This window comes from Brachyhypopomus gauderio, chromosome 4 (genome assembly GCF_052324685.1).
Source record: "Brachyhypopomus gauderio isolate BG-103 chromosome 4, BGAUD_0.2, whole genome shotgun sequence".
NCBI lineage: Eukaryota > Metazoa > Chordata > Actinopteri > Gymnotiformes > Hypopomidae > Brachyhypopomus > Brachyhypopomus gauderio.
In genome coordinates this window covers 26,023,419-26,042,943 of record NC_135214.1, presented here as the reverse complement: position 1 = coordinate 26,042,943, position 19,525 = coordinate 26,023,419, and the positions used below count along the sequence as shown (strand labels likewise).

The 19,525-nt window shown below is 43.0% G+C and overlaps 1 protein-coding gene across 1 annotated transcript in view; it reads left to right on the top strand.

The window, feature by feature from the left end:
* gfra2a (GDNF family receptor alpha 2a) overlaps positions 1-19,525 on the top strand; it is a 59,786-nt gene that overhangs the window by 11,332 nt on the left and 28,929 nt on the right. The window contains exons 4-5 of the mRNA XM_077003363.1: positions 8,724-8,810; positions 15,509-15,923. Of these exons, the coding sequence (XP_076859478.1) occupies positions 8,724-8,810; positions 15,509-15,923 (502 nt within the window). The remainder of the gene's footprint in view (positions 1-8,723; positions 8,811-15,508; positions 15,924-19,525) is intronic.

Sequence of the window (19,525 nt, the reverse complement as noted above, 5' to 3'; positions counted from 1 at the left end):
TTAATGATCATTGATGCAGATCCAGTGAGATTAATGATTGGATTAATGATCAAGGATGCAGATCCAATTACATTAATGATCATGGAAAAACAGGTGAATGAGATTAATGATCAGATTAATGATCAGAAATGCAGATCTAATGATATAAATGATCAGGAATACAGACCCAACGAGATTAATGATCAGATTAATGATCAGAGATGCAGATCCAATGAGATTAATGATCATTGATTCAGATCCACTGAGATTAATGATCATTGATTCAGATCCAGTGAGATTAATGATCGGATTAATGATCAGGGATGCAGAGCCAATGACATTAATGATCATGGATGCAGATCCAGTGAGATTAATGACCACAGCACGCAGGGACTAGATAGCCTGTGGCAGCAGGGCCCCCCTATACTCTCAGAGCACCCACCAGAGGAATTGCCTGAGGGACATTGTTACATATTACATATAAAAGTGTGTATTAGTGTATATTAAAAATACATCCTGTCTTTTTGTCATTTTCACAGTGAGAATGACTGCAAGACCAGAGAGGTTTGTGTGTGTTTGGGAGCCCCTATTTTGTGTGTGTCAGGCGGCGTGGTGCTGGGCAGCCGACTGCTCTGGTGATGAATTGTTGAGATTGCGGATTGTGTTCCTCAGGTGCTCCATCCTGATTAAAAAGCCCAGCAGTGCAGCATGGGTAATGAATAGCACCTGTTCCCTTGGGTCGAAGTGGACCAGCATCCCAGTACAATTAAATGAACCCAAGCAGGTCAGCCACACAAGACCTGATTCACTGTTCTGGCTCCTCACAAATCTCCTATTTGCTTCATAACAGTTAAATTTATATCTCACTGGGAAAAGCCATAGAGGTCACTGATGAACCTGTAAATTATATTTTATTAAACGAGTTAGGGTTAGGGATTAGGAGTTAGGGTTAGAGATTAGGAATTAGGTTTCAGGGTTAGTTTAGGTTAGGAGTTAGGATTAAGGGTTAGGGTTAACCTAGCCACTAGGGTGCACACACCAGTGTATTTTAGTGCTGGTCCCAAGCCCGGATAAATAGGGAAGGGTTCTGAAGCTGAAGGAGAGGAGGCAGAGGGTGGAGGTTAGAATTGGTACGTTGAATGTGGGCTCTATGACAGGTAAAGGGATAGAGCTAGCTGATGCGATGAAGAGGAGGAAGATAGATATACTGTGTGTACAGGAGACCAAGTGGAAGGGGAGCAAGGACAGGAGCATTGGTGGTGGCTTCAAACTATTTTATCATGGTGTAGACAGGAAGAGAAATGGAGTAGGGGTAATCCTGAAGGATGAGTTTAGTAAGAGTGTAGTGGAGGTAAAGCGAGTAAGTGATAGGGTGATCTGTGTAAAATTAGAGATTGATGGGGTGATGATGAATGTCATCAGTGCTTATGCTCCTCAGGTAGTTTGTGATGTGGAGGAGAAAGAAGAATTCTGGAGAGAGTTAGATCAAGTTGTTTTGCAGGTTTCTAAAGAAGAGAGAGTGGTTATTGGAGCAGATTTAAATGGACATGTTGCTGGAGGGAACAGTGATGATGAGGAGGTGTTGGGTAGATATGGTGTTAAAGAAAGGAATACAGAAGGACAAATGGTGGTAGAGTTTGCTAAGAGGATAAAGATGGCTGTAGTTAACACTTACTTTAAGAAAAAGGAAGAGCACAAGGTAACATATAAGAGTGGGGGAAGATGCACACAGGTCAACTATATCCTCTGTAGGAGACGAAACCTGAAAGAGGTTAGTGATTGCAAGGTGTTACCAAGGGAGAATGTAGCTAAACATCATAGGATGGTGATATGTAGGATGGTTTTGGAGGTGAAGAAGAGGAAGAGAGTGAGAGCGGAACCTAAGATCAGGCGGTGGAAGTTTTTTTTTTTTTTTTTTTCCCTTTTTTTTTTTGGCCCACCTCCACCCCCCCATCTTTGGAGGACAACTTTGTTTTTATGTACAGATTAAATGGCAATTATAACAATTCTGTATAATATATAGTATAGTGATAACAATATATAATATAGTGATAACAATATGCAAAGTGATATTGGGGTTAGGTGGACCAAGAAAAGAGGGGGAGAGAAAGAATAAAAAGGGAAAAGACAAAGGCAGGAAAAGAAAGAAGAAGAGAAGAAAAAAAAATTAATAATAATAATAAAAAATAAAAATAATAATGATAATAATAAAATAAAACACGCAACCAGCTCAAATGACCACTTCAAAGAAGAACAGAAAGTAAACCAAATACATATAGTACAAATGAGTGCGATGTATGGGTGTGTGTGAGTGTGTGTGTTTATGTGCAACCTAAAAGTGCAACATAGGATAGATGTATGGAATGTACTTACCAGCCAGGGTGGATAGCTGCGACAACATTCCCCCAGAGGCCAGAGGCGGGCAGAGAAAGACCCGGGAATCCCACCTGCCCACGGCCCCCCAAGGAGCGGTGGAGTACCAGAGCCGCACTTCCCAGAAACCCTCACATGCCCGCCCCCACAGGCGGGAGAGAGAGACCCCGGACAGCGCCCCACCAGTCAAGGAGCGCAGATCCGGGGGAACCAGAGGGAACAGAGACCCCCCCCCCCCCCCCCCCCCCAAGATGCCCCCCCATCATGGGCCAGCGGCAAAGCCACGGCGCCACTCACCCGGAATGCCACCCACCACCCGGCAGGGCCCACCTCCCGCCGAGGAGCACCCAGCCGCCCCGAACCACAACCGCCCAGGAGAGCGGGCCAACCGCCCCCCCCGCCGGGGAGCCAAGCCGGACCCCGGAACCCCAAGGCGCCCCCCCTCTGGAGTGGTGCAGTAATCTCAGGGGAGCATCCGGGAGTGAACCGGGCACGACCAGCCCCATCCAAGAACCAGCTGTCCTCACCCATACACTCAAACTCAGATTTACATTCGCCCCTATACACCCCTACCATGCACACACCCTCCCCCATACACATATACATACACTCAAATTCACCCTCACACGTAGGTGGTGGAAGTTAAAGGATGAGGACTGTGGTGTAAAATTCAGGGATGAGGTGAGGCAGGTACTGGGTAATGGTGGTGGTGTTCTGGATACCTGGGATGAGACTTCAAATGCAGTGAGGGATGTGGCTAGGAAGGTACTTGGTAGGTACTCCTTGAAGATAGACAAGGAGTCATGGTGGTGGAATGAGGAAGTTCAGGAAAGTTTGAGAGGAAAGCGGTTGGCTAAAAAGAATTGGGATTTTCAGCGAGATGAAGAAAGTAGACAGAGGTACAAGAGATGTGTCGCAAGGCAAAGAGAACAGTGGCAGAAGCTAAAGAGAAGGCATATAGCAAGCTGCATGAGAAGTTGGACACTAAGGAAGGGGAAAAGGATCTGTACAGATTTGCCAGACAGAGAAACCGTGATGAGCAGGATGTGCAGCAGGTTAAGATGATAAAGGATAAAGATGGAAATGTGTTGTCTGGTGAGGAGAGTGTCTTGGGAAGGTGGAAGGAGTATTTTGAGGAACTGATGAATCAAGAGAATGAAAGAAGGTTAGATGAGGTAGAGGTTGTGAATCAGGAAGTGCCCCAGGTGAGCAAGGAGGAAGTAAGGGCTGCAATTCTGAGAATGAAGTGTGGTAAGGCAGTTGGACCGGATGATATTCCAGTGGAGGCATGGAAATGTTTGGGAGAGACAGCAGTGGAGTTTTTGACTGGGTTATTTAACAGAATCTTGGAAGGTCAGAAGATGCCTGAGGAGTGGAGACGAAGCATAATGGTGCCGATTTTCAAGAATAAGGGTGACGTTCAGAGCTGTAGTAATTACAGGGGAATAAAGTTGATCAGTCACAGTCTAAAAATCTAGGAAAGAGTAGTGGAAGCTAGGCTTAGAGGAGAAGTAGAGATCTGTGAGCAGCAGATGCTATGTTTGCTTTGAGAGTGTTATTGGAGAAGTATATGGAAGGACAGAAGGAGTTACATCAGGGGTGCCCCCAAGTTGTCAGCTTGCGAGCTACTTATAAGATGACCAAGTCAGAAAGATCTACCTATTAATTTTTTAGCGGCGTGTGTAGATCGTTGAGGGGGGGGCGTCAGATTGGCTACCATGTATGGCAATCAAAATACAACCATCAGTGCAGATGGACGATAGCCTGTCATTCATCCACTACTTTTTAATGTCATGCGATCGACCCACACTTCCTTCGATCGACGTAATGGGCACCCCTGAGTTACAGACAGGTGAGGGAGATGAAGGTGTCTGAGATGAAGATGTTGAGATTCTCATGTGGAGTGATGAGAAAGGATAGGATCAGAAATGAGTTTATTAGAGGATCAGCACATGTCATTCATCCACTACTTTTTAATGTCATGCGATCGACCCACACTTCCTTCGACGTAATGGGCACCCCTGAGTTACACTGTGTTTTTTGACTTAGAGAAAGCTTATGATAGAGTACCGAGACAGGAGCTGTGGTATTGTATGAGGAAGTCCAGAGTAGCAAAAAAGTATGTGAGGGTAGTGCAAGATATGTATGCGAACAGTGTGACAGCAGTGAGATGTGCGGTAGGAATGACAGATGGGTTTAAAGTTGGGGTAGGACTACATCAGGGATCAGCCCTGAGTCCCTTTCTGTTCACAACTGTCATGGACAGACTAACGGACGAGGTTAGGCAGGAGTCCCCTTGGACTATGATGTTTGCTGATGACATTGTGATCTGTAGTGAGAGTAGGGAGCAGGTGGAGGTGAGCTTGGAAAGATGGAGATATGCTTTGGAAAGCAGGGGAATGAAAGTGAGCAGGAGTAAAACAGAGTACATGTGTGTGAATGAGAGGGCAGACGGTGGACAGGTCCAGTTACAAGGAGTTGATTTGGTGAAGGTTGATGAGTTTACCTACTTAGGGTCGAGGGTACAGAGTAATGGAGGAAGTGAAAGAGGTAAAGAAGAGAGTGCAGGCAGGGTGGTGTGGATGGCATAAAGTGTCTTGGGTTATCTGTGATAGAAGGGTGTCGGTTAGAATGAAAGGAAAGATCTATAGGACAGTAGTGAGACTTGCTATGTTGGATGGACTGGAGACAGTGGCACTGACAAAGAGACAGGTGAGGGAGATGGAGGTGTCTGAGATGAAGATGTTGAAATTCTCATGTGGAGTGACGAGGAAGGATAGGATCAGATATGAGTTTATTAGAGGATCAGCACATGTAGCATGTTTTGGAGATAAAGTTAGAGAAACAAGATTGAGATGGTTTGGACATGTACAGAGGAGGGAGGAGAGGTATATTGGTAGGAGGGTCTTGAGGATGGAACTTCCAGGCAAGAGGAGGAGAGGTAGACCTATGAGGAGGTTTATGGATGCAGTGGTAGAGGATATGAGAGTGGCTGGTGTGTCAGTGGAGGACAATCAGGACAGGGCCAGATGGAGGAGTTTGATCCGCTGTGGCGACCCCTAAACGGGAATTGCCGAAAGAAGAAGAAGAAGAAGATTAAGGGTTAGGGTTAGGTTTTATATGTTCAGTTATTTTATTTTATCTGGTTTTGCTTACTTGAGTCGAGAGTCTTCGACCATGGATTGTATTAAGGTTTTATATTCTGGATCAGCACTGAGTAAACATCATTGGTCTGTGCTTATACACCCTGCTTCGTCTCAATTCTACATTACTGAACAAGGAGCCAGCGTTTGTGAATATGATTGCTGCTGTTCAGTTAGTCTCCTGTTTTTTTTTTTTTTTTTTTTTTTTTTTTTTTGTTGTTTTCTTTTTGTTTTTTTATGTCTGACTTGCTTCCTGTGGTGATCTCTAATTAAATCAAAGAAACTTCTCCACCCAGGACCTTAGAATGGGTTGATCGAAACGGAAGGTCAGGACCACCCAGCACTCTTATAACACATGCTCTGAAAATGCATCAGCACCATCCCAATGATGCAGTCAAGCAATCAGTGATCAGTGATGAGAGGCATCAGACCAGTGTGATCACCGCTCAATTTTCAAACAATAAAAAACTTCAGTTCTGAACAAAAGCAATCGCATGATTATCGGCTAAAGAACAATGGGATTTCTTGCGTGTTTGCAGCAGTGGAAATATAAAGTTTTTTTACTCCTTCCCATGTTTCATTCTGTTTTGCTCCTCATTATCATGTTGATTTCCCATGGGGCATCTTGTTTGAGACTGCAGAGCAGAGATGAATGGATTTGTACTCCTCTAATAAATGCACAGAGGTGCCAGCACTCTTCAGCTCAGAGTGAGCTGTAATCGCTGTACCAGACACATTCTCCTACCACCAAGGACTTCAGCAATGTCTTTATCATTGACACAAACTTACAACTATTGAATGTTGAACCCACTCATTTCAAACAGTTCTATAGCCACACACAGACATACACACGCCTTTACTATGCAAGAATTCAGGGTAAACTAAAGTAATCAGTTCAGGAGACAAACACTGTGGAAATGTGTGTAAAGTGTTTGAGTGTTATACAACATACATATGTGTAAGTACAGTACGTTTTTAGATGAGAATCCTGTCTAATCCTGCCACAACTTTCATAGGTCTGGTTTGTTTAGAACTGGATTAATCTGATATAATTAATTGGAAAGATTTATAATATAATTAGTTATCTAATTATATTAGATAATATAATTAGTCGTACAGATTTGTTTAAAAAGATCTTTACAGTGGTTATTCTAGATTTAACATAATGCTTGAGCAGGGCCGGCGAAAGGGGGCGTCGCCCCCTCAGGCGAGGTGTCCTGCCCCCTCAACGTAAATAATAAGACCCATTTATTTTACAATAATCGCTGCACGGCGCCCCCTCACCCGCTCGACAATCGTCACACGCCGCCACCCAAGCGCTCAACAACTTACGTTCGCCACCTCGAGATTTTCTGACGCCCCCTCACTGTATATGTCCTGGCGCCGGCACTGTGCTTGAGCAACATGATACATGATCTTCAGAGCAATATCTTAAAATGGGCTTGATCTTAAGAGCATCATGAATGGTTTCCCTACCTCTAACCCTAACTCTTAACCTGACAATCTACAGATGATGAGTGAAGAGATTTAGCCTGCTGATAATTGTTGTCGTTTATATTTTAATACCTGGACTTGATTAAATAAAAACTAAGTACATCACGTAACTGAGAGAGATCAAATTAATCATGGACCTGAACTGCACACAGCCAAAGCAACCAGATCTTCCCATGCAGGGGATTCTGATTCTGAACTGAACAGCCTTCTGGCAGTATGGCCCATCCTGATTTGTATTGCACCTTGTCCATTTACCATACAAAATATGGCTAGTCCTATACTGCTGGGGACAGATCAGAGATCTCGAACCTGATTGAATGGATAGGGGAGAAAGAATCTAACCCTTGATTTAAATGCATCTCAGGGGAAAAGTTGCCACATGTTAATACACTCAGTGCAGTTAATAAATGTCCATCAAAAGTACTGCCATACTGTGAGCTGTATTATACAGAACCAGTGTTATCATCACTGAAAACTAGATTAACTAAATTTGTAAGACCCCAGCTCCACACAGTTCAGTACACGACCCCAGCTCCAAAACGGTTCAATACACAACCCCAACTCCACACGATTCAATACACAACCCTAGCTCCACAAGGTTCAGTACACGATCCCAGCTCCAAAATGGTTCAATACACGACACCAGCTCCACACGGTTCAATACAAGACCCCACCTCCACACGGTACAGTACACGACCCCTTCTCCAAAACAGTTCAGTACACAACCCCACGTCCACATGGTGCAGTACATGACCCCACCTCCGCACGGTTCAGTACACGACCCCTTCTCCAAAACAGTTCAATACACGACCCCAGCTCCACACAGTTCAGTACACGGCAGATTGCAGGGTCAGGCATTGTACAATACCACTGGAGCTGAGAATGTTAAGGGCCTTATTACCACATTAGTACATGTTCATTAACACTTACTGAAGGAATAAAATGATAAGGTGATGATGATTTAAGCATAATGGAAAACCTGTGCTGGAACAGATAAGCTCAGATGTGCAGTGTATGTACCAAGCCAATCCTGCAGGTGTCAGCACCACCAGCAATAGCACAAGCTTGCTTCAATGTAAGAAAGAGGGTGTGTCTAATGTGAACTTGGAGCACATGGAATTTAGGTGTTTAAATACCTTGGTCTGTTTTGCACTTCACCAAGGTTAGACCTTTTGAGAAAGGCTTCGTCAAGCCTCTTTATGTTTTCTTCTTTAAGCGCATGCATCATCATTCGAACAATTAAAAGTAAACAGCTGAAACTCTTACTTCTTAGTTAACAAGCCCAAGCAGCAGTGGAATCTAACCTAACATCTGATCAATGTTACTGCATCAAGATTCACCTCATTATTTCAAACAAGCTTGCAAAGGCAGTCATGCGTATTGAAACAAGGGCGATGAATTCCCTCTTGTTATCATTCACGGAACTCAAGTTCCTGGACTTCATCGGCATACGGACGATTCCCAGTACACCTGAACAACATTGCATTTGATCACAGAGGAACCAGAAATTCCCTTCTAATTCTGGACAGATTCTGAGAGGACAACAAAGTCACCCCAAAACCTCAACATTTGAGAGTTTAACTGCTGGGTATAGTTTATATAAAAACAGTACAGTTCACTAAGAATGTTGGTGTGGTATTATGTTCATTCAAAACTTCCTTTTTTATTTGTGTGTTATGTATTTTATTTCTACTTAATACCATGTGATAATGTCAAGTTTTGCTGGTTTTCCAGGTGAAGACTTCTACGAAATGTCCCCTTATGAACCTCTTCCCCCTGTCCGCCTCAACGATGCCTTACGCCTGGCCTCCATCACTGCTGGTAAATATTTTATAGGGTTTGGGTTGGTGTTGGGGTGGATGTTGGGTTTGGGGATGTAGGTTTTGTGGTTGATGTTGGTGTTGGGGTGGATGTTGGGTTTGAGGTTGGTGTTAGGGTTGGGATTAGGGCTAACACTCGATTTTGTGAATTACATTCTCTTCTTATGTAATAGAGTGCTAGAGTGCCCTAACCCTAGGGGACGAGGTGGCAAAGGCACTTTGTGTTGTTCATCATGTTCATCATGTGTAAAGAACATGGTAAGCACATGCAGTCTGAGAAACGCTGAGAAGGGCAAGGGCTGGCTGCTCCGACAGCGAGTTACTTCTCCACCAGCCCCTGAGGAGTCAGAGAACAATGCACAGCATGGATGAGCAGGACCTGTGGGTTTAAATAGGAGAAGACGGGCAAGAACGATATAGGACACAAGTGATGATGATGATGATGATGATGATGATGATGATGATGATGATGATGAGAGGTGTGTTAATAAATTGGTCCTTGGGACCGAGGGAGGACTGTAGATGTGGGTGGGCGGTTCCCTCGGAGATCGGGAGCGGCCTACCATAACAAATGTTTTGTTTCGTTTACAAAAAATTCTTATGTCTTTCATTGCATGTGTGTTCCATAAGTCTGTGAAAAAGAGCAGAAATCTCTATCCTTTCCCATGTGGTCTAAAGCCGCTTCCTAACCCTAACACAACCCTAACCCTAACCACAGTTCCTGTGTGATTCCCCACAGCATTCTTGTTTTGACAAGGCAGAGCAGTTCCTTGGGCCAGCATAGAGAAATGTAGTCAGTTACTATACAGCAGAAACACTGAGAGGAGCACAACACAGTTCTGTAGGCAGTACCATGTGTTCTGTGGGCAGTACCACAGGCTCTGTGGGCAGTACCATGGGTTCTGTGGGCAGTACCACAGGCTCTGTGGGCAGTACCATGTGTTCTGTGGGCAGTACCACGGGCTCTGCCTTGTCTGCCACATAGAACGATGTGCTGGCGTACATATCCCATTCAACATTGTAAGAATGTAATTCCAGTTTCTGGACAGCAGACAGGAAGTACATCCAGATACGAGACTGTTAATGTTCCTTTCAGCCATGAAAAGAAGGACTGTTAAAAGAGGACAGAGAAAATGTCTGTCCACATGAGTCAGATTTAATGACATAAGATTTTTAGTCATTACTTATAGCTGGCACATCACATCACAGTTTTCTCTTTTTCAATTCATCCTCACTTTCTCTCCTTTTTTTAAGGAACAGGAAATGTCCACTGTACAAAGATGAAAACTAAGCAGCTATTTCAATATAACAACAGATGAAATTCTCAAACACTTCAGTGCACACATCTCTGTCAGGATTAGAGTAGTGTAGTAATGTAGGACTTCAGATCTCCAGTGAGCCATCCTGCTCGTGCTCCAGGTGTAAGTAATACAGTGTTTAGACTGGTGAATAATAACTACCTTACACTGAGTGTACTGGGGGGATGCTCCTTGGTCAGACTGTACCATACAGTGTCAGACTGGTAAGACTACTATACTGGGTCAGATTGGTTAAGGCTGTACCATACTGAGTCAGATTGGTAAGTCTGTACCATACTGGGTCAGATAGTTAGAGGTTAAAGAGAAAGAGAGAGATCACATACTCACACATACATACACCCAACCACACATGCACGAGCACACAACTACACACAGATTGAAGTTGTTCTGAATCTGATTTATTCGGGTTTTGTTTCCTCTTTTGTTCTTATTCTCGTTCGTATAAACATCTATTAAAGTTTCACCACATATTAATATTTAAAGACTCTGATAGTTCTTCAAGAAAATTACAAGAAGGTAGAACATGTCTTAAATGGAATAGTTCCCAAGAATCTAAAAGCTCAGAAACCTGACCTCTCCCCTATTTGTCTGTCTTTCCTTGCATAGCTCACCTCCTCCCCCTCTCTTCCTTCTCCCCTCTCTTTCTCCTTCCCCCCCTCGCTCCTTCCTTCCCCCCTCTCTCCCTCCTCCCCCTCTCTTTCCCCCTCTCCTTCTCTCCTTCCTCCCCCTTTCTCCAACACTCCCCCTCTCTTATCCCCCCATAAATCATTTACTTTACTCACAATTTCTACCTGTATTCACACTATGGACTTTAATTTCTTTGCCTGTGCTCTTTTCTTTTGACAGTTACAGTGTGTTACACTACAATACACCTGTATTACAATACATTGCACTAAACTACACCTGTACTACAATACACTGCACTACACTACACCTGTACTACAATACACTGCACTACACTACACCTGTACTTAGGGCTGGGCAATATAAACTCAAACCAATATTATGAATAATTGAACATTGTCGTTCATTTTACTTCAATTGCGGTTAATGAGCAATTTTGGGGTTTAGCTGTATTTTTTTGCCCTTATAGTGTTCAACTATTAATGCTGGGATATTTTATTAATGAAAGAGGTCATATTGTTGCTTCCCTGTCGCTGACTTGATGGGGTGGAGTCATGGACTACATGTGCAGTAGAATATTTTTAAGTACATGAACAGTGGGCAAAGTATTAACATGTATTAATATTAAGTATATATGTTATATGATATAAATTTCATGTAAACATTTTGGCAGTTCGAGGTTCAGAATGTTGGTTTTGATGTATTTTCGAATAATTGCCCAGCCCTACCTGTACTATACTTTTACTACACTTGTACTACATGTGTACTACAATACACTATGCTACATGTGTACTACACTGCACGTCACTGTCTGTCTGTTATGTGTATTTGTACATTTGTATTTTTATTCCTCCTTTCTATTCTGTTTGTTATATTTACACTTCTTTAAACTTCTTGCAGTGTGTCCAGTGCCCCTGTGACAACATTCTTGCCCCCCCCACCCCAAATAGAACCTTGAATGATATTCTTGTGCCTCTTCCCTCTGCTTTGGGCAGGAATGTAATGAGACTTTGTTTTCCGAGTAGGTTCCTAATCAGTGGGGAATCGTGTGTAGTCAGCATTATGCAGACAAGCCTGGCTACTGAATACTGCACTATGCATTGTTGATTATTCAGAACTTCTGCAGTGTGCGTGTGTGTGTGTGTGTGTGTGTGTGTGTGTGTGTGTGTGGGTGTGTGTGTGTGTGTGTGTGTGTGTGTGTGCGTGCGTGCGTGTGTGTGCACACGCACGCTCATGCATATGGGGGGGTGTGTGTGTTTAAGCATACATGATTTTTGTTTGTCTTTTTAGTAAAAATAGTAATTTTAGTAAGCATACAAAAATGTTTGTAAAATAAAAACATTTATATTGTTACAGTTGAAAAATAATGTCCAATTATTGTCAGTGACTAATATTATTAATTTCTTTGGAGTTTTGTACTGCAAATTGTCTGTTCAAATTTCAGAACCTTTGCTAAGTGAAGCAGTGGACAGTATGCTCCATAATCAAACATTCCTGAGAGGTGCTTTATGAACACAGTACAATATAGATATTTACTTCATTGTCTACATATAACTTACCAATTTATCCAGTATACTAATTTACTTCAATTGTTACTTACCTTATTTAAGTGGCATCTTATCAACTGGCCATCATCACATTTGATTCTCCCAATGATTCGGAATGCACTTTTCTTTCATTTGCTCTATAGCTCTTTCTATATTTTCTTCTTTTGGTCCCTTGGTGACTTCTTATGTTAGAGGTGGTACTGCTCTGCTAGCTACTTCTAGCATGAAGCTGTGTGTCTCTGGGGACTGAACCAGCAGGCCGCTTAAGATCAGGCTAGCACTTGGGCCACTGGACTACTCATGATCCAAATATGATTACATGAATACATGAACGTCTGAGCCAAGCTTATCTTCACCGCCCTGAGAGGCATTTGAGTCTCAATAGTGCTGCAGAACATAGTTGATGTTGTGTTATTGTGGTTCTGCAAAAAGTGCTCATACGTACATATGAGCCATGACACCAGGAAGGTAAATCCCCTCCCAAGGTGTAAAGTAACCTTTCACCTTTCACCCAGAATTTATTGACACAAACATTTTTTTCATTGATTTGGTGCAAACACCAAATCAACATTGATTGATTTGGTGTTGTTTGCACCAAATCAACATTGATTTGGTATTAGCCCTTGATTCAGTAGTAATTATAAAGCTTTGAGGGGTGAACGTCAGTTTTTCTATACACTGGGGTCCAATAAACCATCTGCTCAAAGTTAAGCTAAGACCCTGAAAACGTTATTACAGTCTCCCCCTCCCCTATTCTCTTGACTATCTCTCTCTCTCTCTCCCTCTCTCTCGGTTTCTTCTACTCTGTAACTCATTTCCTCTCTCACTTCCTTTCTATTCTGTTGTGCATTGCTGACCTTCACACACATATAACAGCATAAAGCTCCTTCAGATGCTGCTCACCCTGAATCAGCTCGACTGTCTCACCCCACAGCTGTTTTCTTATCTACCACAGCTGGAAATAATGACCTAAACACTCCTGATTTCAGTGACCGGACTCAAGTAGACTGAATAAGAAGCTCGCTAAAACAAGCAGGAGTAGTGTTAGTAGTAGTAATTAAATACAGACCATTTTATGTACTGTGGGAATTCACCACCATGCTCGTAGTTGGGGTGTACATCCCCCCAACAACATGAAAGAGCTGCTCTATTAGACATGCAGTGCCTGTTGGCATAGAATGAGATTTGTTAGAGAGTTTTTTGTGTGGTTATTTGGTCTAAAACGATTCAAGTAAAACGAGATGTGGCCAATAACAAAGCCGTAACATTACCTTAAGATGGTGTTGGTGCTTAAGGCGATGGTGAGCAGCAATGTAAAGTAGTGCACATCAGCAGTGTAGAGCAGCTCTGTAGAACAGTGTAGAGCAGCAGTGTAAAACTACATCAGCAGTGTAGAGCAGCATTGTAGAACAGTGTAGAACAGCAGTGTAAAACAGTCTAAAGCAGCAGTTTAGAACTAGAGCAGCAGTGTAGAACAGCAGTGTAGAACAGCAGTGTAGAGCAAGAGTGTAGACCAGTGTAGAGCAGTATAGAGTAGCAGTGTATAGCAGTAGTGTAGAACAGCCATGTAGAGCAGCAGTGTAGAACAGCATTGTAGAGCAGTGTAGTGCAGCAGTGTAGAACAGCCATATAGAGCAGCAGTGTAGAACAGCATTGTAGAGCAGTGTAGATCAGCAGTGTAGTGCAGGATTGTAGAACAGTGTAGATCAGCAGTGTAGAACAACCATGTAGAACAACAGTGTAGAGCAGCAGTGTAGACCTGTAGGTCAGCAGTGTAGATCAGCAGTGTAAAGCAGCTGTGTAGAACAGTGTAGAGCAGCAGTGTAGAACAGTGTAGAGCAGCAGTGTAAAGCAGTGTATATCAGCAGTGTAGTGCAGCATTGTAGAACAGTGTAGAGCAGCAGTGTAAAACAGTGTAGATCAGCAGTGTAGAGCAGCTGTGTAGAACAGCCATGTAGAACAACAGTGTAGAGCAGCAGTGTAGACCTGTAGGTCAGCAGTGTAGAACAGCAGTGTAAAGCAGCTGTGTAGAACAGTGTAGAGCAGCAGTGTATATCAGCAGTGTAGTGCAGCATTGTAGAACAGTGTAGAGCAGCAGTGTAGAACAGTGTAAAGCAGCAGTATAAAACAGCACTATAGAGCAAGAGTATAGACCAGTGTAGAGCAGCAGTGTAGAACTGTAGAGCAGCAGTGTAGAACAGTGAAGAGCAGCAGTGTAGAACAGCACTATAGAGCAAGAGTGTAGACCAGTGTAGCGCAGCAGTGTAGAGCAGCAGTGTAGAACAGTGTGGAGTAGTAGTGTAGAACAGCCATGTAGAGCAGTGTAGAGCAGCAGTGTAGAACAACAGTGTAGAGCAGCAGTGTAGATCAGCAGTGTAGATCAGCAGTGTAGAACAGCAATGTAGAGCAGCAGTGTAGACCTGTAGGTCAGCAGTGTAGAACAGCAGTGTAAAGCAGCTGTGTAGAACAGTGTAGAGCAGCAGTGTAGAACAGTGTAGAGCAGCAGTGTATATCAGCAGTGTAGTGCAGCATTGTAGAACAGTGTAGAGCAGCAGTGTAGAACAGTGTAAAGCAGCAGTATAAAACAGCACTATAGAGCAAGAGTATAGACCAGTGTAGAGCAGCAGTGTAGAACTGTAGAGCAGCAGTGTAGAACAGTGAAGAGCAGCAGTGTAGAACAGCACTATAGAGCAAGAGTGTAGACCAGTGTAGCGCAGCAGTGTAGAGCAGCAGTGTAGAACAGTGTGGAGTAGTAGTGTAGAACAGCCATGTAGAGCAGTGTAGAGCAGCAGTGTAGAACAACAGTGTAGAGCAGCAGTGTAGATCAGCAGTGTAGATCAGCAGTGTAGAACAGCAGTGTAGAGAAGCTGTGTAGAACAGTGTAGTGCAGCCATGTAGTGCACTGTAAAGCAGCAGTGTACAAGTGTAGAGCAGCAGTGTAGAGCAGTGTTGCTTTGCACTGGGTGGAGCGGTGTCATCCAGGATGAAATCTAACAGCTATAATGGTCAAATCTTCTTAACTCTCAGGAAGTAGTAACTGGAAGGATTTTTTCTATGTAGTAATTGGTTTTTTGCTGGTTTCGATTTATTGAGATCGGCATTGCCATGACAAACGTTCTTAATCCATTCAACTCCTGATTCTAATCTAACTCTCCATGTTTCTATTTCTGTCTCTCCACCTCTCTCACTCATCCTGTCTCTGTATGCAGGTATGCACACTGGTGCAGGTAAGAGTCACCTGCACTGCTTGGAACCTGGCCGCACATGCAACCAATGCTTGGATGCCACGAAGTCCTGCAATCTGAACGAGAACTGCAAGAGGCAGCGCTCCAATTACATCACCACGTGCACACGCAGCCTGGCCCAGGGCCAGCACGGCTCCCAGCCACCACCACAGCAGCTACAGGACAGCTGCAACCGAAAACGCTGCCACAAGGCGCTGCGCCAGTTCCTGGAGCGTGTGGAGTCACAGTACACCTTTGGCCTGCTGTTCTGCTCCTGCGGGAACCAGGCCTGTGCAGAGAGGAGGAGACAGACCATTGTCCCCGGCTGTGCCTATGAGGACAAGGTGAAACCCAACTGCTTGCAGCTTCGCAAAACCTGCCGCCAGGATCCTCTGTGCAGGTAAACCCAGAGAGAGACAGGACCCTGTGCAGGTAAAGCCAGAGACAGACAGGACCCTGTGCAGGAAAACACAGAGACAGACAGGACTCTGTGTATATAGAGGTTTATACAGCATATATACAAATATACAGTATATACAGTGTGTATACACACAGGTATACAGTATGTACTACACTTTTAAGTTATCTGCCTCTGCATTTCACACTTAACTCTAACCAGACTCTACTGCCAATTAGTAATCACACTGAATTAGTAAGACTGAAAAGTTTAGCAATTAGGATGTGTGTGAGAGAGAATGAGAGTGTGTGTTTGTGTGTGTGTGTGTGTGTGCAGATATGTGAAGAGAGCACATATACATGACTATAAAAGTCTTTTATAAATATTTGGACATATAGAGTATATGGTCTGTCACAAATGTTTGCATGTGCATGCATGTATATGCGCACGCACACACACACACACACACACACACACACACACACCCACAATAACACACACAATACAGCTGTGAATTCAACTGGTATTTGACCAAGTTTTCTCCTTAATGAGGTCTGTTTGATATTGGAAGACACCATTGCTCTAAATGTCACTGAGCTCCAGCTCGGGCAGAACCAGCAGCATAGGACCCGGTTTGGGGCTACTGCAGCCTCTCCGTACACACACACACACAAAGAGGGGTGTGGTTAGTGTGGAGGGGTGGAGTTACTGAGATGTCAATGATGGAAACTGCATTTGACATGTAGTCTGTCAAAGTGGTTTCACTCAAGCATAGGGACAGTAAGAAATAATTATGCTTTGTGACATTACAACATCATTTGATAAACAGGATATGGGTTTGTAGAACCAGCTGAACTGTGTGCTTGTGGTAGTAATGCATTCCATAGCAAAGAGTGTGGATGTTCTCTGACTGGGACTGCTAACTGCTCTGGTGACTGGTCTGGACTGGTGACTGGTCTGGTAACTGGTGAGTGGTCTAGTGACTGGTGTGTGGTCTGGGGACTGGTCTTGTTTCTGGTCTGGTCTGGTGACTGGTTTGGAGCGGTTGAAATGAGTCACAGCTAAAACTGGGGAGAAAACACTAATGACATTAACACTGGGGAGATTACTGGACTAACACTTTGGAGATTACTATTGCATTAACCCTTGGAGAGTACTACTGTGCTATTAATTTTATATTTTCTCATTATTAATGAGGTAGGCAGGTAGGTTAAGATCCTTGCATATTCACTATTCTATTTTTGATATTTTGAGATCTCTACATTTGATCATACCTGTGGGCCAGCCCTGTGAGACCATTGTCCACAGGCTGCAGGGATTATGATGGCTGACCTCCTTGAGTTTGCTCTTAGCTGCAGTAATTCAAAAAAGCTCAACCCTGTCACTCTCCGTTCAGAGATCCCTATATCATGCAAGACAATATTTTTCTTTTGAAAAATGTCCCTTGCAAGTAAACCAGATGAACCATTCTTTACCATTTTTCTAAGGGTTGTACAGCTATACACAGCAGCATTATGACATGGAGACGCTGTTTTGATATGTGGGCATTCTTGAAGACATTTGACAAGTCACAGAAATCTTGAAATTTTATGGTATGTTTTTAAATTTCACAATAAACTTTGATAGCCAGATAGGCCTGTTGCGATCAACTTATCGTACGATAATTTTTTTAACCGTGATAATTTTTGCTGATGTCGATAATTGGCCATTGGGTTTCCGCGCAAATTTGTTTACATGAGAATAAACCGCAACTACGTTGGATTTCAGAAAGACACGTAGTGCTGACGAATCTGTGATCAGAGAGTGACATCTACCGGTTAGGAAATGAGTGCAGTACACGGAGAGCGTATGCGTCAATAACAGTGCCTCCGCGCGACTCACCTTGCGCGAACCTTTGCGAACGGTGGAAGCGTTTACACTTGCCACATCAAAAAAAAGGGGGGGAATGAACATTTACCTGACGAATTGTAATGTTGCTTTGTGTTTCAGGTTTGAAAAGTGCTGAAATTTGTGCTGGAATTTGTTTGTTTCACAACAAATATCTGTCTGACTGAACAGTTATCTTGTATTACGTTAACAAATACGAGCCTGTTGTAATTCCAGGACGCAACATGAGAGAACGTGAAGACGTTAAGAAAAATGCGCATTTTGAAAATAAAAAACCATTAAATAATGTGATAAAAGGCAAAATATTTCGAAGCATTTCGAGTATATGTATAAATATTTAACTTGATTAAGTTTAATGTGCTCGCAACGCGTCAAGTATAAAGCAGGCTTTAACTCGCTATATAGCCAAAGAGATGCTGCCGTTAAATACGGTCGAAAAGAAAACATTTATAAACATGCTGCAAAGATTTGACAAGCAGTATGAACTGCCCAAGAAAACCTATATCTCCCAAACTGCCATTCCAACCTTATATAATGAAGTGAAAGATGGCATTCTGAAGGAAATTAAAGACACCTAATTTTACTCTGCCACTACAGATATGTGGTCAAGCTCAAATATGACCCCATACATGAGCTTTACAATACATTACATTACTGCAAACTGGTATAACTGTATTATTATGCTACTATATTATTATTGTGGCTCATTGTCTTAAAGCTCCTTTGGGGAGCCCAAAAGCAAGAAAAAATTCTATAATGGCACTTTAAAATGACAATATTATCGTTTATCACAATAATTTCTGGGACAATATATCATTCTGAAAATTTTGTTATCGTGACAGGCCTATAGCCAGAGCCAGAACACTTTTGATAGCCAGTAATAATGTGGATCCAAGCCATGTTTAATTAATGGAGGATGGGTTGCCTTTTGGGTCTTGGTCCTCCCAGGGTTTCTTCCTGTTCCCCACCGTCTAGGGAGTTTTTCCTTGCCACTGTCGCCTTTGGCTTGCTCGTTAGGGATTTGGACCCATAGTATTGTTAACCTTGTAAATCCTGTAAAGCGCTTTGTGACAACATATGTTGTGAAAAGCGCTATACAAATATATTTGATTTGATTTGATTTGATGTTCATAAAGCAACTGAATGATTCCTGATTCTGATATTATACTGCATGTCTCTATCACAGCCTCTTTCACACATTTTACAATTTGATTTTGTAACGAGAACTTGCTGCTCAGATATTTCTGAAAGTATTTTAACTTGATTAGCACTTCCAGAGGTAATACAACAAATCTGTTCATCCACCTTATCTGAAGGAACGTGGCCCCTGTGTCACTCATATGTACCTCATGAGGTACTGAAACAGTCATCATTGGTGTACTGCAGTTATTTAGGGCTGTGAAAGATGTCACTAGGTGACACACACTCACTGGGTGATACACACTCACTGGGTGACATCTTTAATTCTGCCTTTCCAGAACTTAAAAGAAAAAAGAGCCATGTACAGTGAGTACCCGCTTACCAACGTGGTTAGAGACTGAAAAGTCCGTCGAAAAGCAGTTTTTGTCATTAAACATGACCCTAGGTTTAGATACACTTTGATCGTAAATACAGTATAGAAAAAAACTAACAATGTTCTCGTGCGTGCGTACAGCATGAGAAAGAGCGATCACGTTGTTGAGATGGGCTGCGGTGGAGGCTGCGCTGCCTCAGCTTAT